This window comes from Pelodiscus sinensis, chromosome 6 (genome assembly GCF_049634645.1).
Source record: "Pelodiscus sinensis isolate JC-2024 chromosome 6, ASM4963464v1, whole genome shotgun sequence".
NCBI lineage: Eukaryota > Metazoa > Chordata > Testudines > Trionychidae > Pelodiscus > Pelodiscus sinensis.
The window spans coordinates 19,617,484-19,640,902 of record NC_134716.1 but is presented as its reverse complement, the minus strand read 5'-3'; the positions used below and the strand labels follow the sequence as shown (position 1 = coordinate 19,640,902).

The following is a 23,419-nucleotide window of genomic DNA, read 5'->3' as shown; positions in this document are numbered from 1 at the left end:
TATTCACCAACTTCACTTGTTTTTATTTCACGGTATCTGTGTTGTCATCTTTAATACATGGCTTTCATTTCATTTTTCCTTTAGATGATATTTCCATTTCAGTGGCAGTGCCCATACATCCCTCTGTGTCCTTTGTCTCTGGCAACAGTGCTCAGTGCTCCAGTTCCATTTATAGTTGGAGTTGATTCACGATACTTTGATCTGTATGATCCACCACAGGATGTTGTTTGCATTGACTTAGACACAAACATGGTATATCTGTAAGTTTGTTTTTTAACTTTACCAATTTTATACATGGATCCAGAAATCCCTGAAATTACCAATAAACAGTTATGTATGGTATAGAAGTACGTCTCATCAGCCTTCCTCTCTCTACTGTTGCTCATGTTTCATAGCAAACCAAAATGTACCAAATTGGACTCTTGGACTAAAATCAGAGGTGAGATTCAAGTGAAAGTCTGAGTATGTAAGGGCTGCTGTGACCATGTGAAGAGAGTGAAATTGTCGGACAGAAAAAAAGCAAATTAGGGCTTGCATCTTGTATTATTCTATTGGTTTCTTTCTCTGCTTCAGTCTCATCCTTGCACCACTGTCTCTGGTGCATCACACCATCTCTGAATTTGGGCTACATGAGTGAAATACAATTCCAGATGTGTCCTACACATGTACATGTGTTCAGTTTAATGTAAAACTGTCAGCTGAAATAGAAATGTGTATAAAATGCTGATGTCCACTTTTTAGATCCTTTGTCAAGCATGATGTCTCCTAAGTTGTTAGGGAAGCATTAGTTCCTTTAGCTGGATAAGAGTTATAATGACATGAGACCTATATTGTATAAAGTGTGTGCGTGGGAGGGAAACACCTTAATTAAAACTCAGCGCTTAGGTTGCATTTCTAACTTGGTTGAACTCAGTACATGATAAGATGGCAAAAGGCTATGTGGGCAACAGATGTGAGGCTAGACTTCTAAAGAATTTTTCTGGGATAGGTTGCACCTCTGAAAACTGACTTTCAGGTCTGGCAACATCCGTGATCCAGCAGGATCATGGGTGTTCCAGGATCAGAGTCCCATCATGCTGGGGGGGCGGGAGAGGGAAGGGGGAGTCGCAACCCAGGAGCCGGCCCAATGCAGGAGAAGGGGGGAGCAAGGAGCCTGATGCAGGTGAGTGGATGCAGGGAGACCAGCACGTGGCCCAGCAGGGCTGCCCAGGGGGCTGGGATCTGGGAAGAGAGATCTGGGTGGGGGCAGCCGGGAAGCCTGGTGCATGGCTCATCTGGGCTTCAGGGAGGGCAGTGGTGGAGCCAGGAAGTCCAATGCAGAACCTAGCTGGACTGCCTGGGGGAGCTAGGAAGCCCAGTGAGTGGCAGGGGGTGGGGCCAGCTGCAAGGCAGTCAGAAATGACCTCCTATGGTCCAGCAAAATCCCTCATCCAGGATCAATCAAGTCCCGAGGGTGCCAGGCCAGGGAGGTCCAACCTGTACTACAGGATAACACGCTCTTGAATTCTCATTAGTCAAACCACAGTTCTTTTCAAAACTACATTTCATGTACTAAGAACTATATTTAAAACAATTCTCAAGTGTGTGGGGGGCTATCTGACAATGGTGCTCTGAATATGCCTTTAGTAATATTAGGGGCGTAAATTGCAGAAACTGTATTGCTTCTACATTCAGTATAGTAAAAACTTTATTTCTGCTTAACTTCCATTGTATTCTTTCAAATACACTACTGTATAGACAAATTAGAGTTCTGCCCCTTCAGTGACTCTGCCTATAATAAAGAAGTAGCTGAATGACTGTATAAACATTACCATAATAAAGGATTCCTATTAGTCTAGTAACCCAGGCTCTTCTGAAAATTCTAATCTGCTGCGGCTAATTGACCCCTATCAGTATTTATGCATCTTGACATTTTGCACATAGTAATTTTTATTGTTTCCAATGTATAGTTAATTTTCCTTCTTTGTCATGTAGTAACAAATTTTAAGAAGGTAATTATGAAATCACAAGTATTCTCAGAGGGGTTCTGACAGATAGGGCACCCAAACTACTGTGTTTAACTGTTGCTCTTTTTCAGAGGGGTAGCCATGTTATTCTATAACTTTAAAACAATGACCAGTCCTGTGGTGCCTTAGGGTGTGTCTAGACTACATGGCTCCGTCAACGGAACCATGTAGATGAGTTTACTAGACATAGCAAAATGAAGCGGTGATTAAAATAATCGTCGCTTCATTTACATCAAAATGGCTGCCGCGCTGTGCCGATCAGCTGATTGTCGGCACAGCGCGGTAGTCTAGATGGGGAACAGCCGACCCCAGCAGCCTTTGTCATCAGATCCTTTATGCCTCGTGCAGATATCTCCCTATCATCCCCTCATGGCAGTTGACGACTCCCATCCCACCATGGGGACCACATCCATGGATGCCAGCACTCATGCTGTATGCAGCACACTGGCAATACTGGATTCCATGGGCTTAGAATTTAAAGCAGAAACACATCAAGCAACACTCCATCCAACCTGTTCCTTCTCCACCACAGCGCCTGGAGGGAGGAGGCTCAGAAGCCACAATCTCGTCAAGCAGGGTCAGATACATCTCCCGATTCGAATTCATCATTGTCCCCTCATAAGGTAGTGATGCCGCCATCACCAATGGCAGTGGACAGCTTTACGACATTTCAAGACCTTTTTAAAAGATTGCCAGCTGACCTTAACATCGCCATGGAGGAGGTGACAGTCATTTTGAACTGATGAACATCCCCCACACTGGCCCATTAGCAAAAATTTACCCGGCGATAATGGACCCCGCAAAGACAATCTGGCAGACACCAGCTACAATTCCACTCATACGTGAACGGGCAGATAAAAAATATTACGTCCATCCCAAGGGCTCCAAATTCCTCTTGGCCCAACCTCCTCCCAACTGCTTAGTATTGGAGGCGGCTCACCAGAGGAATAAGCAAGAGCAACCTCATTCTACCCAGCCAATAAAGATAAAGATTGGACCTCTTCAGGAGGAAAGTGTACTCATCGTCAACATTACAGTTTAGAGTAGTGAACTATGCTATGTTACTCCAGTAAATAGGATTATAACTACTCAAAGCTTAACACTTTTGTTGAGGAAATACCAGAGGCAAAGCCCCCGCAGCAGTGTAGGGCAGTCATCACAGAGGGACATGCAATCTTCAGAACAGCCCTGCAGGAGGCTCTCAACACTGCGGACACAGTTACACGATCCACAGCCACTGCACTTGTCATGAGATGAGCCTTGTGGTTCAACTCTGTAGCTTCTCTCCCTGTGAAATAGTCAACTGTGGAAAACCTTCTAGTTGAGGGCGAAAAACTTTTCTCCACCAAGACCAATGAGTTTCTTCATTCTATGAAGGACTCCAGAGCCACGCTTTGCTCTTTGAGGATACACACACCTGCGACCAAGTGAAGACAAATACAGATGTCAGCTGTATCCCAGGCCAAGGGTACCCACAGTACACACAAGATCACCACCACCAACAGCATGGATCACAATAGACGTCAGTGCAGATGCACACAAACCAACTCAACAAACCAGCCACCCCAGCAAAATAAGCAAATTTGAGGTTCCACTTGAGGGCCAGAAAACACTCACTCGCTCCAGGGCCACCATCCTTTTATAAGTGATTTTTGTCATTGTCTGCTGCCTTTTTACACTGAATGGCAGTCTATAATATCAGACGAATGGGTTCTTCAAACAATCTGATCAGGTTATACCATCCTCTTTGCCTCTGTCCCTCCCTTCCAACCACTCACCCTGCCCCTCTTCAGACACCACTCACAATTGTCTGAACCAAGAGGTCAAACGCCTCCATCAGCTTGTTGTAAAATACAGGGGAAGAGGGTTCTATTCACATTTATTTTCTCAAACAGAAGAAAAATGGGGGTTGGCATCAAATCCTAGATCCCAGAGCCCTCAAATATGTAAAAAGACAAAGTTTCAGAATTGTGACACTAGCCACTATCATCCCGGCACTGGAGCAGGGAGATTGGTTTTTGTCCCTCAACTTGGAGGATGCTTATTTTCACATAACTGATTCACCCTGCTCACAGACATATTCTCTACTCAGTCGAAAGTTCTAGTCAGTATTAATGTACAGTCTTGCCATTTGGACTTTCCATGACACTAAGTCTTTTTTAAAATGCTGGTGGTTGTCACTGCTTACCTAAGGGAACAAGATATTATCATCTTTCCTTACCTGGATTATTGCTTGCTCAGACAAAATCCGAGGCAGATTTCCATCACAATGCTTCCCTGGTCATAGCATGCTTTCAGTCCCTGGACCTACTAATAAACAAGACTGTGAAATCAATCCTCATTCCATCATAGTCAATACAATTAATAGGTGCCCAACTAAACTCCGAAACAGACATAGCTGTGTTACAAAACGACAGACTTCAAAGAATCAAAGACAGGCCTACTCATCAAGCTACTAGTACTATATAGAAGTTATCTTTATCCTCTTCAGCAGCATCATTTGTGGGTGCATATACTTGTACTACAGTGCATTTTGTATGCTTGGATTTGAATGTCCTGTCTGATACTGGCTGTCAGGCCATTAGTGACTGTTTTGCAACTGTATTCATTACAATTCTGACTCCTCGCTCATGTTTACTTCCACCTGAATAAATAATTATTTTTTCCCCTGGTATTAACAGGTCTTGATCTGTCTATTGAATAAAGTTTTTGGCACAGTCTTGGTTAAAATCGCGGGGGGAGAATGATGACAAAATGTAACATTTCAAAAGTCTCTAAAAATTGTTTAAGGCAGAGGACCGGGAATCAGGAGACCTGATTTCCCTTCCCAACCAGTCACATGGGTCCAAGTTTATGTTACTACCAACTAAAATTGTTTGCTTTTTTGGGGCATTTTACTAATAGCAACTATAGCCTGATTTTCAGAGGTGCTGAATACCTTCATTTCCTACTAAAGTAGATTGGAACTGTTGGTGAGTTCATCTCTGGGAATACCATACTCTCCTTTTCTCTCACTAGGGCATGTGACAACACTTTCCTCATCTGCAGAATGGGGGTATTTCTTTATCTCCTCAATATATTCCTGCATATCAGCATCAGTAAAGCACTTTGCTTGGAAGACTGTATAAAAGTATAAAGTGTAATGAATGTTACGGCTGACTTTTATTTTATTTGAGCCCCATTCCTTTTTCTGTGGAAAGATACATTTTATTATATATAACAGTGCTGCTGTACTGAAGGTAATTTAGAAGGACATGTACAGCTGAATAGAATGGATATTTTTCAGAAAGGCAGTATTTTCTAGTACAACAGTGTCTCAACTACACATTGACAAGTGTCTTTTGAAAGCATTTAGTGATAGTAGCTTCATTATCATAGTCTGATGAAACATTATTTAGTGCCAACAAATGTTGAATAGCTTTCATTCATCTAACTGTCTTTTTAGTGCCTTTTCTTCATTGCTTTCAGACTATATTTGCAAAAGTAACAACAATCTTTTTAAGAGAGGAAGGGTTTTAGGAAAAGAAGAGTTGGAGAGATTTTTAAATCTTTCTTTTTATTTTGTTTTGTTGAATTGGAAAACAGTATAGTCAATGTTGTTCTAGAAAGAGCAGAATAGAGGCAGATTTACAATTAAACATACTATACGTTGGCATGGTTTCCCCCACCCCGAAGCAACATGGGGCCTCCAGGGGCTGGGCATTCCGGCTGCCTTGTCCGTGCAGGGGGCAACCGCTCTGCGAGGGGCCAGTCCTTCTGCAGAGAGGGATGGGGTGCGGGGGCAGGAGAGCAGGGAAACTGACTTGTAGGCTACAGCCTCAGGAGAGCTGGCAGGAGGCAGCCAGCAGTGCGAACATGGCCTGGAAGGATTTAGAGGATCACAGGGTAGCCGCACAACTGGCCAGAGAAAAGCTGCTCTTTGAAGCAGGAAAGCTGAGCTTCTCTCCATCCGCTGGCTGTGTGGCTACCCAGTGTTCCTCTGCAGCGGAGGAAGGAAAGAGGGCAAGCTGAACAGCCAGCAGGAAAGAGATGCACTTTGAAGTGGGAAACCACCACTTCTCTCTGGCAGCTGACTGTGTGGCTGTGCTCCCCCCTCCTACTGAGTTCTCCAGCCCCTGTAATGTTGTGCTGCTGTTGGCTGCCACCTGGCGAGTGACTGGGGGATGGAGAACCTGGGGTAAAGGGAGAAGCTCAGGTGGCTGATGGAACTATCCCCCCCTCACTTTCAGGTAGAGCACATGTGGGTCTTTGCCCACTTCTCCAGGCCAGCCAGTGCAGGGTCACTAGGACACCTGAAGCGGTTCTCCATGGCCATGCAGATGTTTGTATCTCCTCTGTCATTCTCCAGCTCCACCATGGCAGTTCTGCTCCTGCACTGGGCCCCCTGCTTCGGCTCGAGATTCCACCCTTCTGGGGGTCCCAGACCTGTCCCCTCCAAACATCTTGCCCAGGGACCTGTCTATTCTGTCAGCAGTCCTGCCTGAACCCTTATTTCCTGTGCTTGTGGCCCACACCCAGGTCTGGACCTGCACCTAGAAGTGACAGAGGCTGGCTTTCAGTAGCCCACTATTAAATGTTCCAATGCCACTGGTGTTAAATCTAATTGGGGAATGGGGGGTCCAGACCACAGCTCACTCAGGCCCACTTGTAGCTACGCTCCTGGTCTTTTGGACATTTTTAATCTGCCTAAAAATCAAGGTTAGTTTTTTAGCAATAATGAAGTGATGCCATTTGCATAATGGTAGCTGCACGTTCTTTCAAAAACGGGTATTTCGAAAGTGAAACCGCTGTCTAGATGCGGTTCTTTTGGGGAGGGGCGAACCCTTTTTCGAAAGATCCTGTACTCATAAAATAAGATGTACAAGATCTTTCAAAAAAGGGTTTTTCGAAAGAACCACGTCTAGATGGTGGCTTCACTTTCGAAATATCCATTTTTGAAAGAATGTGCGGCCGCCATTATGCAAATGAAGCGCAGGAAATTCAAATCTCTGCTTCATTTGCAATTTCAATATATCTAATTTACATCCCTCTTTCGAAAGAGGGATATAGTCTAGACATAGCCTTAGTGTTGAGACTGGAAGTAGACATTGAATCAATGTAGCTGTGCAGCATATGACCATAAAGATACTAGGCTGGACCCAATTGCCACTATTTTTTTTTACATGCCTGTATATACTACTCTGCTCCTTATTGCTGTGCTTTTACACTTTTCTGCCATGCTTCAAGCCTGTATTTTATGTTTTTACTACTGCTATTGAATACAAAATGGAAGCCCAGTGAGAGGAATTTTGTGTTTTCATGCCAATCAAATGCAGATGATTTTGATTAAATTATGTTTTTCAATAAGACATAATTATAGCTGAGTGAGGGGGAAAAAAAGCAGCCACTTTGAGATTTATTAAAGCACTGACTTCAGTGTCTAACTCAAATCTAAACAAAAGTTCTCGTTTCAGGTTAGTCTGGGATCAGATCCAAACTCAGTTTGGACTACTATATTATTTTTGTGGAAACGAAATAGTTTTCAGTTCTGTTCTTGCTACTGTGTATTTTATTTCTGCATCCAAAATTAAAGTGATAAGGCTTCTTTCGAATGCCATTTCCTTATTTTGATATCATGCCATCTTGAAAATGAAGTAAGAAAGCATTAAATTTTCATACACTTACAGTTCTTTATTTTTTATGCATGGTTTGTTTCACTGTGTAGATCAGATGATAAGAAGATCATGAACTGGAAACAACTTCCTAAGAAGCCATGCAAAAATCTACTCAGCGCCTTAAGGAAGTTGCATCCACAGCTAGCATCAGGTAAAACATGAAGGTGGCAAGGGCAGCTCCCCTAAGCAAGGGAATTAAATATTCTGTGAAAATTACTGTGGTTGGGTGATCTAAACCAACAACTCTTAACAAATGAGAACCAAAGCTATAAATGTAAGGCCATCCCTTTAAAGTACATGGCATGAAGTTTTTGCACTTTTACTCTGCTGTCATTCTTAAATTCAAATCATACAGAGATTCTTTCCTGTTTTGAACATAGATGGGGCTGTCAAAAGGGAACTGGGTTTAAAACACAGTTTGGACAAAGCTCCCACTGAAACACATTTTGGAACTGAGTCTATTACATTCATGTTAGATCATTACTTTTAACTGAAAAAATGCTAAGGGTATGAGGAAAGTAAGTTTTTAGCAGTACTTACACAGCCTATCTTACAAACGTGAGTGTAAAAATTAAGTACCTTAAACTCTGACCAGATACTTAGAGAAATTATGTGTTTTGTTCAGTGAATAGTTTCTTATAGCTTGACCCTGTCCAAACCAACTCTTTAGTTGGGACCACATTCAAACTATTTTCAGACACTGCTATCTTTGGAGTATATATAGGGGTTTCAATGTGAAGTTGATTTAATAATGCATACTTTACACTGAACTGAGGAAGTGGTGATGACACATATATAAAGACTGGAAAATGAAGATAACATTCAAACTGAAATAATATGCAGTGGTTTAATGAATCAAGTACTTTTTTGCCTTTCCCTCTATTTTCAGTAAGCTTTCAGTGAAAGTCTTTTGTGCACAACATGACCTTGCTTTGAGTCCTCTCAGCAGGCTATTTTAAGAATCAGATGTTCTAACACAAAGCTGCTGTAGGCTCAGTTCCAAATGTAACTGGTGCAGAGGCAATGGTGTACATCAAATTGGGTTAGTACTTTTACTCTTTTGCAGTACACCTACTAAAGGACAAGTGCTATCAAGATAGCATAGAAATGGATTTCTCTTGTTGCTTGTGTAAGAAAAATCAGTCTGCCACACTGAATAGAGATCCACTGCAGAATGATGAAATTCAGTTTAGGAGATGGGACAAGTGGTGTAAAGGATCCCATTTGAATGATTGAAACAGGACTGGCTGGCTTGTGGAAAAGAGATTCCTTATGTTCATGTAGCTCTTTCTAATCTGGTCCACATGATGGGAACTGGAAATAAGTGCCATTTAATGGTTCTTTGGTGGCCTATGTAAAATAAGTTAGTAGTTTTAGGATTAACAGAGAATCTTAAATTTCCTATGTTGTCATTTTGACAACTTTCAGGAATACGAAGTATTAGAGGATCACATATTTTGGGTATTCCTAACATTCTTAGGATAGTTTTGTTTTAATTTCATCCATAATAAAGCTCAATTTCCCTTTGCTCCTATTTATAGTTCACAGAAAGACCCAAGAAGGCTCTGCAGTGGAGATGACACCCATAGAGGCAGATTTCTCCTGGCAGAAAAAGATGACGGAACTTGAGATGGAGATCCAAGAGGCTTTTCTACGCTTCATGGCATCTATTTTAAAGGGGTACAGAACATTCCTCAAGCCAATTACCCAGGCACCTTCAAATAAAGCCACGGCTGCTGATTCCTTGTTTGACCTTCAAGGTGAGGTTGTCTTGGATCACGTTCAGGCATGGTTGATGTTGTGGTGATTATTATATTACTGTGTTTGGAAAATCTTAATTGCAATTTAATTGCATGTTTCCCAGGAATATCACATCTGTGAGGAGAATCTTGCTCTTTGCAGTTATTTTGAATCTTTAAAATGTTATAATTAGATAAAATATAAGTAAAGTTGGTTATTATTAAATAGTATCTGGGCGTGGTAATGTGACCATTCTGCTAAGGTAACTGCAGGCCTTGATACTGTGAAAGGGATGACAAAACCTTCTCACAGTAGTGTGGCATTATCTCTATTGTGCACATTTCTTTAAGATGGCTCTTGGACAGGGGTGGGCAAGACAGCCTCCGTGGGCCAGATCTCGCATGCCAAGCCAGTTGATCCGGCCCATGGCTGCCCTGCTGCTCCCCCACCCTCAGGTCAATCAAAATCTGGGGACTGGGAGCACGCAAAGTCTCCCCACCCTGCCAGAGGCATGTGGCACCAGAGGGAACTGCCAGGTGTTCAAAACAGCTGGTGGTTCCCTCTACACCGCACCCCTGGCAGGGCTGGGGCAGAGGTCAAGAGACATCACGCATTTCCATGCACCGAGACTCTGGATTTGCCTGCGGTGGGGGGAGCACACAAAGTTTCCTCCCACCACTAGGGGCGTGTGGCACCTAGAGAGAACTGCCAGCTGTTCAAAACAGGGTCTGTGGGTGGGGGAACACCTGAAGTCTCCTGGCCTTACCCCTTCTTCCAGAGGCCTTGCCCCTTCTGGGGCGGCCCACGGCCACTTCAGAATTTTGTGAAGTGGCCCCCTTCAAAAATTATTGCCCATCCTGGCTCCTGCTTATAGAAACTTTACAAGTTGTTTTGACAACAAAGACTCATAAAAACTAAATCCTAATGGCCTGATAACAAAGAGAACAAAATAAAATGTTCTTAATTCTATACAGGGTGAGAATAGAATACTTGGGGGGGGGGGGGGGGGGGAATGTTAAGGAGGTAAGAAGCCAATAAGGAACAAAAATGATCTAACTCCCTTCAATTCATTCTAGTTGTGTAGACTTTTCAGATAGACTACTGGTTTGACAGAGTTGAGAAAAGTTCTTAAGGGAAATAGTTAAATGGACACTGTACTGTACTCTTGAAAAGGAGTTTTTAAAAATACTTATCCTATACCTGCCCCAAGAACCCATACATTTTTGTGACTTTACAATTACTTTTTCTTATGTTCTGGTGTGTAGTTTTTTCTCCTGTCTTTGTCTTTCACACAGCAAGAAAAAACAGAAGCCAAGGAGACTGATTACACTGAGGAATGGTGTAAGTCAGTGGTTTTCAAACTATGGGTTAGAACCCAGTACTGAGTCCTGGAATATCAGGCACTTGGTCTCTTTGCTGCAGGGTGATTAGGTGACCAGTGGGGATGCTATGGCAGGCTATCTGTCTGTTCTAGCACCACAGACTGCACTGTGTCCTAGAAGCAGCTGGCAACAGGCCCAGCTTCTAGGTCGGGGGGAGAGAGAGAGAGAGAGCACACAGGGATCTGCACATTGCCCTTACCCGGAGCACTAGCTCTGCACTCCTGTTTGGCTGGGAACCTGCTGCTTGCTGGCTGCTTGTGGGGCATAGCATGATCTGCAGTGCCAAGAGAGGCAAGAAGCTGCCTTAGCACCCCCACTGCACTGCTGACGGGAGCTGTTCAAGATAAGTCCTTCGTGTCCCAGCCCTGATCCTCCTCCCAAAGCTGGAGCCTCCTCCTATACCTCAAAGCTCTCATGCTCAGCCTCACCCTGGAGCCTATACACTAATCTAATTTTGTTGGGTCATGGGCATCAACAACTTTCTTCAACTTGGTCATGAGAGAGAAACGTTTGAAAACTACTGGTACAAGTGACTATCCACTATGCATTATCAAATGCAAAGTAAGCAAACAAACAAAAAAGGCAAAGCTCTTCTTTGAAATGTAAGTAATGTGAGGTGTTAGTATAACAATTGACAGGTAAAACACTTGCAGACAACTGTCTCTTTGTTGTTGTTGACGTTCAAATGAGTTGTTTTGTAAGAGACTTCATATTAAAACTAGTATTTAATTTTCTAATTTTTTTTTAACCAGGATTTTTAAAAAGTAGAGATCGTGCGTATACAAAGTTCTACATGCTCCTAACCAAAACACAGATATTTAGCCGCTTCATAGAAGAGTGCAGTTTTGTGAGTGACAAGGATACCGGCTTGGCATTTTTTGATGACTGCATAGAAAAGGTGAAACATTGTATTTCATTTTTTTTTCTTTAAGTATTTATGTGCCTTCACATCTGCCACTTTTAGTCATAACAGTGAGGGAGCAGTAGCAGCTGTTGTTGCGAGATAATGGAGTTTGCTTTGGTTATCATGCAGTCATTTCCCCCTTCATCATGTTGCATTTTCATCATATTTTTGGTTAATGTGGGAAACTTGTAGTGGACCCCCATCACTTCTCCAATTGAAAGTTTCACAGTGTAATGATTCAGTGATTAATAAAAATAAAAACTGAGACTTTGAGATTGCTCTGAGGTATGTGGTATACCAGCTCCACTCAGGTCCTCTTATACCTCCCTCAAGTGCCTTCTAATTATTCACCTGTCTCAACCAGTTTCTAAACCCTAACCATCCTCTCCACTTGTCATGCTTCGTTCCCAAATTTTCTTGTGGCTGTCATTAAAATAGCAACACCCATACCTAGTTCTAACGTAACAAGATGTGTGCCAAATACAAATGCTCCAACTTTATTATTCATCCTTTCCTCTCAGCACATTTCTCTTGTTATGTATACTTTCTGTGTAGTTGATCTTGCTGAGGCAGGAACTTTTCCTTCTTGTCTGTAAATGCAACCAGTCAGTATATGGGTAGTTTTGGAATAGTTCCCAAGTCCCACCTACGTTAAAAATATAGTCCATTCCCAGGGTGTAACTCCAGTCCAGATGGATAATAATGCGGTATATCTTAATCTATAAAAGATCAAGTACATAATTTACAAATAAATTATATGATCAAGAATCAAGGCAATTATTTACCTGTGAGTATATGCTTTTTTAGGAAAAATCTTGGTTTTGATAATTGGGCCAGGTTTGTGGCTTCATTTTTTTAGGATGCTGGAATGAATCTTTGCTTCTAAATATTGAATCAGTGTAGTAGGAAGACACTGTTCTTTTTGAAATAATATAACTAAGCTAAATTAAAGGAAGAAAAGTTATTTATAGAATTGGGATTGTTAGTCTACTGACAATAAGACCAAAAGCTTGTTGAGACAGTCTACTCCTTTAGCTTTCAGTGAAAGGAAGAAGTGTTTATAATGGAGATGATTTTCATTCAAAGTAATGTGACGGTGTAGTTTGATCATCTTGGTAATATAAGAGAGCAAACAATTTTTATGAAAATATGTACATGTAAAAATACTTAGCTTCTTATAAAATGAAAAACTAACTAACTTTGGCCTCTTTCTAGCTTTTTCCTGATAAAGGAACAGACAAGGGAGAGAAGGTACTTGTTTCCTTTTAATTGTTTTCAAATGTCTGTATGTTTCCCTAATTACAAAGTAGAAGTAAAAATATAATGTACACAGCATTCTCTGCGAGCTAGGCACCTGTGCAGCTGCTCAGGAAAGATTCAGATGGCACCCAGGTGATTAGCAAAGCACACAGCTAAGTTTTTGTTTTGTTCAGCAGTGAAAGTAACTTAAAGTTTGGTACAAGTTCTGTCCTATTGCATCCCAGGGCCCTGCCAGCTCTTTAAATAGCTCCCTGCTGGCTTTTGCTGCAGTTCCGCCAGCTCTTGCTGGAGTTGTGCACCCCCTTACTTTCTCCTCTAGTTTCTTCTGGGGGTGCACACTGGTACATGCCTCAGTGTGAATAACAATTACTCTGCACATAGATCAAAAAAATCCCTCTAATCTTTTCCATGCATCAGCTGTACATAGAATGTGGGTGGGAGTATTGTTTGATATGTAGAACAACTGTTACTAATGTCAGAACTGGTGTTTTGTCCTGATACTAATTTGCAGGTTGATGTCGATTCTGCAGAAGATACACGTTTAATTGAACTTGATGAATCACAGAAGAGTGAACACACAGTGTTTATAATGCCACCAGAACCCCCCCTTGATGAACAGGACCGAGCACCTAAGTACAGGTATGTTGTGAACTACCAAAGGTGTTGACGCTGCAGAAAACTAAGTGAAATGGTGACTTATCCCTTTAAACCTGAATGCATGTAGCTATTGCGTCTTGCTTTAAGCCCCTACTTAAGTGCATCTGATGAAGTGATTTTTAATCATGGAAGTTTATGCCCAAATAAATCTGTTAGTCTTTAAGGTGCCACAGGACTCCTCGTTGTTTTTACTTAAATTTAGTGTTTTAGGTATAAAGGAACACTGACAACTTGAATTCTGACCAGTTTCTGGAATTTTATGGTTTGTTTGTTTGTTTCTAGCTATCTACTGATCACCACCTGGCAATTTTTATTTCTAATTACTTTTACCTGTATATGTTTCATGCTTTCCTTCCCCTGTGCATGTTATGTGCATATCATACCAGCTGCACTGGAGTATCCCTGTTTCAGTTGGGGTAGCTATTAAAACTGCACAGGAGTGCTGAGTCCCTGCTGTGAATATACACCATGGGCTACCAGGCAAGGGATCTGCACCTGCAAATGCTCTGTGCTCTTTAATTGGATCCCATGAGTCCAAAGGGTGGTGGAACCTGTCTTTCTCTTCTCACTGCAGCTGTTCTGCTCCCCACAGTCCTAGGAAAGGATCTGTTGCAGGAGATGCCTAAAGCCTCAAAGGGTATGTCTACACTACAGAGTTAGTTCGAACTAACTTAGTTCGAATTAGCTTAGTTCGAACTAACTAATGCGTCTAGAACTAAAAACTAGTTCGAATTAGCGTTGAACAGGGCTTAAGGATGGCCGGAAGCAGTGCCGGCAGGGCATCAGAGGAGGACTTAAAGCGTGGAGATGCTGTCTCAGGCTAGCCGAGGGCTGTGCTTAAAGGGACCCGACCCCCACCCCGGACAGACAGTTCTCAGGGGTGCCCCGCTTGAAAACCAGTCCTGGCTTGGAGTGCCCGGAGTACCCACACTGGACACATCACACCACTCGGCCATCAGCCTGGCTGCACTTGCCGCAGGCTACCATTTGGGGAGAGGGGACAATTGGGGGGCTGCAGGAGAGCTTCCACCCCCAGAAGCCCGCAAAGCCAGCCCAGTCTTCCCCATCGGGGGCTCGTACCCCATTCCTCCCTCACCTCCTTCCACTTACCCTTCCCTAGCCCCCCTTCCTGATGTACAAAATAAAGGACAATTGTGTTCAAAAATGGAATCTGTCTTTATTGAACAAAACTGGGGGAGACTGGGAAAAGGAGGTGGGAGAGGGGAAGAGAGAGGCTGGGAGAGGGGAGGGCAACTACAATGATCAGGGGTTGGGAACAGGTCCCATATGAAGAGAGGCTAAAGAGACTGGGACTTCTCAGCTTAGAAAAGAGGAGATGGAGGGGGGACAGGATAGAGGTCTCTAAAAGCACGAGTGGGGTGGAGAGGGTGCATACAGAAAAGTTCTTCATTAGTTCCCATAAAGAAGGGACTAGAGGACACCAAAGGAAAGGAATGGGTAGCAGGCTTCAAACTAATAACAGAAAGTTGTTCTTCAGAAAGCAAAGAGTCAACCTGTGGAACTCCTTGCTTCAGGAGGCTGTGAAGGCTACAACTAGAACAGAGTTTAAAGGGAAGTGAGATCAAGTCATGGAGGCTGGGTCCATGGAGTGGTATTAGCCAGGGGGTAGGAGTGGTGTCCCTGCCCAAGGTTTGTGGAAGGCTGGAGAGGGATGGCACAAGACAAATGGCTTGGTCACTGTCTTCGGTTCATCCCCTCCAGGGTCCCTAGGGTTGGCCGCTGTCGGCAGACAGGCTACTGGGCTAGATGGACCTTTGGTCTGACCCAGTACAGCCATTGTAAGCTCAGGGCTCAGGGTCGGGGGTCTCAGTGGACCACCTTGATTTTCATGCACACCTGCTCCTGGGTGGCCAGGCTGGCAGCTATCCTGCCCAAGCCGGCCACTTTCCTGTGCCTAGTGCGGAGATCGTGGACAAGGTCCACGATGTCCGCACTAGCCCAGGTGGGTGCCCGCCTCTTGCGGTCCCGGGCAAGCTCCCGGGAGCCGCCAGCCTGGTCCCGGGAAGAGGGGGAGGGCTGGGGGGCATCGGGTGGCTGGCTCGATCCGTGCCAGGCACAGGGTCTGCTGGCTGGGTGCTGGCAGGCTTGCACCTGACACGGGCACCGTAGCCAGCCCGTGCCCCTTTAAGGAGTCCGGGGCCGGGAGGGGGGCATAGAGTTTCCCTGGTGTTGGTCAGAGTGGCCACCAGGGAAACCTGTGGAGGGCTAGCCTCCCACTAGTTCGAATTAAGGGGCTACACAGCCCTTAATTCGAACTAGCTAGTTCGAACTAGGCTTAATCCTCGTAAAATGAGGTTTACCTAGTTCGAACTAAGCGCTCCGCTAGTTCGAATTAAGTTCCAACTAGCGGAGCGCTAGTGTAGCGCCTATCAAAGTTAGTTCGAACTAACCTCCGTTAGTTCGAACTAACTCTGTAGTGTAGACATACCCAAACTTATTCCCCTATCTTCCCAGCTCTGTGACATGTTTGAAGGTTTCAGGGTTACACCTGCCCTTCACCTGTTCTCTCCTGACTCGATCAGCCACTGAGGTATGAAGGTCTTGTTAACTCGCTGGTGTCCTGTCTCTGCTGGGCTCAAGGATCAAGGGCAGGGGGGGTCCTTCTGATGTCTCTCCCCCCCTCCACCACTTCCCCACTGCCTCTCAATGGGAAGAGTCTTCCCAACCTTCCACTCTCTCCCATTTTGTTTTCTTTACAAAAAACATTGCCATTGATGTCAATGCGCTGAAGCCTTCAGCTTGCAGGTAGGAGGCCCTTGCTTTTGGAGCAGAACAACTAAATGATTTGGAAATTTAAATATCACCTTTCACTTTTTTTAAATAGCTATAAAAACTTCCCAAGATTAGATTTGAAGCTCTTCGACAGGCCACAAGAGCTCAAGCTTTCGTTCAACAGGCACCCAGCTGGAGGTAACATTTCAAACAGCCCAGCACTTATGGCAAAGAGAACAAAACAGGTTAGATTTTTACTAGTTCTGCCTTTATATTATATAATGTGTGTGAGCATCAGAACTGACATAGGTTTTGGGTAGAATTGTTACTACCCATTTATGCTGTGAATTGGTGTGGTGTTCAAAGTTATAGACATCTGTTCTTTAAAAATAGATATGTGTGTAGAAGGAAGGATTCAAAATAAATATGAATTTACAGAGGCAGTGCTTCCTGTATCTAATACTATATGTCAGAGCCAAACATGTATTACTAGCAGACTTAACTGTCTTTGCCTGGGTCCTTCAGGGCAGGGAGCTGGCAATGTGGGGAGTACAGGAGTCAGGACAGGGCTTTGGGAATGTGGAACGGGAGGGGGCAGGGTGGGGGTGGGTGTGGGTGTGTGTGGGTTAGGGTTAGGGTTGGAGAGTGAGGATGGGACTCCGGGCAGAGGGTCCTATCCGGCAGGGCTTTCTCTCTACCCAGCCTCCCCAGCTGCCTGGAGCATTTTCTCTTTCCCTCCCCGCCCGTGTACTGCTGCCTGCCCCTGGCTACCAGGGGCATTTTCTTTGCTCTCTGGCTGCCCCTTCCCCCGGCTGCCAGGGGCATTTTTTCTCTCCCTCCCCCCTTCCTGCCCTTGGCCGCAGTGCAGGAGAGGGAGAGTTTGGGGCAGAAGGGCTACTTACCCAGTGTGCAGGCAGGCAAGATGGCAGAGTCCTACCTCCACTGACAGCTCCCTTGGTGGTACAACTGCTCCAGTGGACACACATTAGGATAGCTGTCCTCTGCAGGATTGCTGCCCCCAGTGGTCATTTTCAGTATCACATCCCTCCAAACAGAAGCCCCTCCGTTTGCAAGTTATGGAAAACAGTCTTCTTCTTGGGTCTTCCAGTTGTCCTGGCACAACCAAACCTTGACCCTGCTCTAAGTTAGGAGAAGAGGAAGCTGCATTCCTTACTGGTGGTCCTATCTCTTACCATTTAGGAGGTGTTCTTGAACAAACAGAGTCTCAGATAGACACATACCTCTAAAATATATAGAGGGATTGACTGTTTTAATACATGGTTTAATAAAGGGAGGTGGAGCAGACTTGAAGTGGTATTAGAATGCATTCTCTTCCCCATTATTGCCTTATGAAGAGCTTTATAGAAGGGAGACTCTGATGGGAACTACAGCTTAACATTCGGGTTTGAATGATTACCTTCAGGATGATGAGCTGCAGCATCCCATTTTTTAAAAAGCTTGTATCTGATTTAAAAGAAAATTTCCTCCAAGTTTAAGGTGTTTGTTTCTATCCTTGGTGTTTTCTGCCTTTTACAGGAGATAAAAACAGCCCATAAATTAGCCAAGAAATATTACACAAACCCACCACTGTGGGCGAAGTGCCTCTTCAGTCACTGTTATAGCCTGTGGTTCATTTGTCTGCCAGCCTACGCCAGAGTTTCCCATCCCAAAGTCAGAGCACTGCAACAAGCTTATGACATTCTTATTAAGATGAGGAGAACCGATGTGGAACCACTAGATGAGGCAAGTACCCCCCCCAAGTTCACAACTATACAATGCGAATGAAGGTACAAGATGTTAACTGTTAATGTTTCACTTCTAAGAGCAAGTAATGTTCAAGCTTACCATCTAGCTCACAACTTCTGTTTTTACACCTTTTTTTAAAAGCCTTGTTGAAATAAGTAGCTGAAAGCTGTGAAGTGAGATAGGGAACCTGGAAATGAAGATGAGTTTAAAACACTACCATGCTCACAGACAGCTGTGAGGGTTAGGATTATTACCACTGCTGAGATTGGTGGTAATCCACATAGGGTTCTGCATGAGAGAGACAGCGTTCATTTGTAGCTGGGGCTCCAAAGGTTGCTCAGGGGCCTAGCCACACCCATTGAACACTTCTGGAGCAATTGGTCCTTGTAATGCCCTTGCTAGGTGGCCTTTCCATCACCAGGGCCTGTGGCTTGGCTTCTGTCAGAAGTGAAATAGAGCCCTGTTACTCCACATGCTTTCTTAAACTGCTATTTTGTACTACTTTATTTATAAGTTATTTGTAAAAAACGAATTAATGAATTACAATTGCACTAGCAGCCAGACCAAGGAGAAATAACTTCAAACAAGTGCAACAAAGTGCTTGCTGTTTGCTGTGGATTTGAGAACTTTAACTGAAATAGTTTGTTCTCTCTTCCATTTGGAATGTAACAAGGCATATAATCACCTCAACTCCAATCCAGCACCTGTGTCAAGTCAGTTTCCTTTTCCTATAGAGAGATGTTCTTTTTCTATTAAACCCAAAACAGAATTGCTTTCTGTTGTTTTTATTGAAATCTGGGCATATGTTGAGTGTGGCTGTTAGCATAATCTGGTTAAATAAAATAGGAGGTTATTGGTACAGAGGCAGTAACAGTGCTGCATTTCTACCAAATTGATGTACCTAAACTTAAAATGAAGCTGGACAGCTCCTGTTAAGTAGATTGTATTTCTAAATCAATGCTTGGGCTGTTTTTATAAAAACTCTGTTCAATTGTTCTATACAAATTTCTCATACTGCATCTTAAAAGTTGGCATCGTACAGCTCTTGTAAATTCCCGGGTTGAAGGAGTATTGTCGCCATCTGTCGCTGTCCAATATAGAATTTATTCTGCACAACAGTACTCCTTTTGTTTTTGTCCTCAAATGTCTGTTTTAAAGTAGAATAAACAATGCTATTTCAAATAACAAGGGGCTGTTCCTACTAAATGTGCATATTGAGTGTGTGTGTTAATTTGCTGTTTGAAGTAAACTACGTAGAAATTGTGATCAGAATGTCAGACATGTCTGTAAAATAGATTGGTACTATTCTGGGAGACTTGGATGACTTAGAGGTGAATATATTGAAAATGTCCCTTGATCCAAAGCCTCTTATCTCCAGTTATGAGAACTACTGTTCTGAGTTGAATTTGAACCATATGTCATCCTGTGACTCATACTTGGCCTTTTTGAAATGAGACTAATGGTCCCAGTACATTCCCAGTGGATGAGTAGTACTGTGTCTCATTAGAGAAACCCAGGAATGTAATGGAAATAGAGCCTGGGTTTCTTCCCCAGGTTGAAGCACCTTGGTTAGTTTAGTATGGTGAAGCTAGCACTGAGGTGCCTGTGCTCTACTTGTTCTTAACTTCACTGCTGTTACCCTACTGTATCCTATCTTACATGTGTGCTGAAAGCCACATACTATTTTTGCTCTTACCCTTACTCTTGGATTATATTTAATATAAATGTGGATTAGTTTCACTGTTCAGAGAGGTTTTTATGCAAAAACACAAAAACCTTGCTATTTTCTTGCTTTGTGTTGCAGTGTGAAATGAGATTGCTTTCTCACAGGCTGTAATTTACAATAAAATAACTTTTTTGAAAGTTATTTTTATTAATTTCTCTAAAACCAACAAATATGTCCCATTTTGAAAGTCAGTGATTTTTTTTGTAAGCATGGCTAGTATTCTGCAGCTTTTCACAGAAATAAGCTATGTATAAAGATGATGTTGCTATCTCATTAGAAATGGGGACCCTTCAAGTCATAGATTGAATTTAATAGGGGGTATATATTGCTGTGCCTTTGAGAATATGGATTCTCATACACCAAATTTTATTTGTTCAAGTGTGAAGCCACGCTAAATTTAAAAGGATGACACTGATACGTGTATTAAAAATATTTTTATTTTGTGACATTTTTGTGTGCTACTCACTTCCGCAGCAGGATAATCCTTAAAAACTTGAAAATAGCTTTCCTTATAACTTGTTATCTTCCATCTGGAAAACAGAGTAACCATGAGGATCCCTGATGCCAGCATGTCTGTCTTGTGCCCTCTCTTGTGCATTGAACTTGTGCCCTCTCTCCTGGCTGTTGTGAGTTCTATGTTGAACAATTGCTTTTGTGGGCCTTTTCTCTCTCTTGCAGGCATGAACTCTTGTAAACTAGGACCAGTTTTGGGGCCTAATTCACTTCAGAATGTTCCCTGAAATTGACCATGTTATGGATTTCTCCATCTTCAGGTGTGCTATAGAGTTGTAATGCAGCTCTGCGGACTTTGTGGTCATCCTGCTCAGGCAGTGAGAGTCTTGTTTGAAATGAAAAATGCTGGAGTAAAGCCGAATGCGATCACCTATGGTTACTACAACAAGGTAAGAGAGCTCTTGATGAATCTGAGGCAGGTCATTTACTTATCATTGTTGTCATTCTCATTGTCTGTCATCACTTCCTCAGCTGCATTATTGAGACTGGTACTCTTGAGTAGCTCTCACGTAGATATTCTTTGTTTATTGGCCGACTACTGATTCGGCTCTGTGCATATTTCCCTTTTTTACATTTTTCTGCATGTATATGTCTGAGATCTCTCCGAGCTGGTTAACCAGATATGTTGTCAAATTTTAACTTCACTCTCTTCCAATTTATATCATGCCTATGTCTTGGAACAGGCCTATCATTAATATATATTGCTGAAGAGGGGAATTAAAGAGGTGGTGAAGGTGAGGTGACTCCTGTGAGTAACCTCCAAATCAGGTCAACTGTATATCTAATGTTAGGCATTCAGGACTGGTGTTCTGCGTACAGCCTTGAGACCAAGGACAAGGGCTCTGAAAAATCAGTTTTGAAATGTTTGCATTTCATATCTTGAGAGCAGTTTTTCTGTAGAGTGCATGAGATCAAGCTTACTGATTAAACAGTTACTATCAACATGCTTTTGATTTTACAGGCAGTGTTGGAGAGCCATTGGCCTAGCAGTAACCGCAGTGGTATCTTTTTGTGGACAAAGGTACAGAATGTGGTCCGTGGTGTAGCACAATTTAGGCAATGCCTAAAAAAAGCAACAAGGAACTCACAAGTGTCTGTGATATCAGGTAATGTATAAATAATGATTGAAATGGACTCACTTCTGCTGAGCTAGAATAGGACCTGCATTCTGATGATTGCTGCTGGCATGACATTGTATGTGTGAATTTTCTAAATGCTTCCAAGTAAGGAATGTTTTTGTAAAGTGCATAAAACTGCTGCCAAGTCTATGATCAGTGGTTTGGGAGGAGGGGGGGGCCTCACCTTGAAAACTAAATTATTTTGGTTCATTACTCCAAATCCTAATTATATTTATGTAACTAAGTATCTGCTGTGAGCTGGAAAGGTTTGATTGATTTGAAGTTTGACAAGTTTTCCAATCCACTCTTTACTGACCAGCTCTCGTTCATATCTCTAGCTCCTCGGAATGCCACGGGTGGAAGTGATGGGGACACGGTGAGCCATGGTAGCGTGGATAGTTCTAATGATGCTAACAGTGGGGAGCACACACTCTTCGTCAGAGACTTAGTCAGGCTTGAGTCCATTGATAATCACTCTAGCACAGGTACTAGAGTCTGCTGGATTTCACCCTAACAATCCCATGCACAGCAAACTCCTCTTTCGTCTCCTGTTGATTCTTTTCCCCCTTAAACACTTTCCTCCTCTTTCTGAGATTGTGCAATGTGAATGGCTGAATCAATATACTTGCTGAAAGGAAAAATGCAGTAGTTCCAAGATATTCCTCTTTATTGCACACTGGTACGTCATGCTCAATGTAGAGCAAACTATAGCAGAATGACCAACACTTCACACTTATTCTTTGTAATTGTATTGCTGGTAAAGCAGGCATATTGTCCTTATTTTATTTTGTGACGGGTTTTTTTTTTAGTGAGGTCTCCAAGCCTCTAATCATGAGCATTAGCAATTCTTGCTGGCAATTACTCATGCATGCAGCTGATAAAATCTACTGGACTAAAACAAACTGTGTAAACTCTCAATTATATTTTGCATGTGAGGGTGCAAAAGTTGTTCACACACAACTGTAGATTGTTTTCAAATCTGTCTTTTAATGTTAAATTGAGGGTAATTAAAATTCCAGAATCTGGTAGGTATGCTTGATCACTGAGTGTATAATTTTCAAATGACAGTTTCTAAAATGCTGCCATGGTTTGCAGAACTTCAGAATTAAAAAGGTAAATTATCTGAACTTTGTCACATGTAGAATCATTAGAAGAGTTTCTTGGACTTTTCAAAAGCCAGAGAGAAGCTCTGCACTACATATTGTATTCCCTGTAACAAACAAATTAGAATGAATAACTCACACTCAGAAAATTACCTGAAGTGACAGGTTACCAAAAGAATTCATCTGTCTTTGTTCCCTACTGTAAATCTGATAATACCCCAGACCAACATTCAACTAAACCACCCATTTATTTGTGCATCACAGGACCTATTGTGTATTTGGTTGTCACTTCCTTTTTTAAAAATATCTTGAATCTTCATTTAAAGATAATTAGAGACTGATTCCTGAGCTGCTTGATGTACTTGTCTAGATGATTGAACTTTACTTCTCTCTGCTCTTTGTTACTCTGCTTCTTGCTCTGCGCTCTCTTGGTGCTGCATTTGTCCTTGCTGTCATGGTGTGGGGTGCAGACTTGTATGGTGTGAAGCCTTGGATGCACATATGCGTTAATTCTGCCTTTTGAATGTTACTGCTGCAGGTAAATTTCCCATTTATTGCTAGGATATTTTCACTGACGTGCAAGGAGGGCGTGGGGGGGGAGACACTTTACATCACTGAAGTGGTGATAGGAGAAAATAAAGATCAAAGGATGTCAAACTTTCTTTCTTTTCAAGTTTCTTGTAGACTAGATCCAAAACATGAATTAATTGTTAGTTACTTAGGGTTTTTTAACATTTATTAATGCTATTCTCCATATATGTGCTATGGAGATAACATGATAGGTATAGCCTATCAGGTATTGAAAGCAAGTTTGTTGTTCAAATTTGTAACTTCTAAAGAGCCATGTGAAATGTCTTTGATTTTTTTTTTTTTTTTT

At 42.7% G+C, this 23,419-nt stretch overlaps 1 protein-coding gene across 6 annotated transcripts in view; it reads left to right on the top strand.

Annotated features, from left to right (window-relative positions):
* DENND4C (DENN domain containing 4C) overlaps positions 1–23,419 on the top strand; it is a 134,962-nt gene that overhangs the window by 70,364 nt on the left and 41,179 nt on the right. For 4 of the 6 annotated variants that reach the window (XM_075931497.1, XM_075931495.1, XM_075931496.1 and 1 more), the window contains 11 exons: positions 85–260; positions 7,711–7,811; positions 9,202–9,420; positions 11,535–11,680; positions 12,902–12,937; positions 13,458–13,585; positions 16,449–16,581; positions 17,873–18,079; positions 20,582–20,710; positions 21,283–21,427; positions 21,778–21,924. In XM_075931497.1, coding sequence (XP_075787612.1) covers positions 85–260; positions 7,711–7,811; positions 9,202–9,420; positions 11,535–11,680; positions 12,902–12,937; positions 13,458–13,585; positions 16,449–16,581; positions 17,873–18,079; positions 20,582–20,710; positions 21,283–21,427; positions 21,778–21,924 — 1,567 coding nt within the window. The remainder of the gene's footprint in view (positions 1–84; positions 261–7,710; positions 7,812–9,201; positions 9,421–11,534; positions 11,681–12,901; positions 12,938–13,457; positions 13,586–16,448; positions 16,582–17,872; positions 18,080–20,581; positions 20,711–21,282; positions 21,428–21,777; positions 21,925–23,419) is intronic. The other 2 variants (XM_075931500.1, XM_075931498.1) reach the window with 1 other exon arrangement.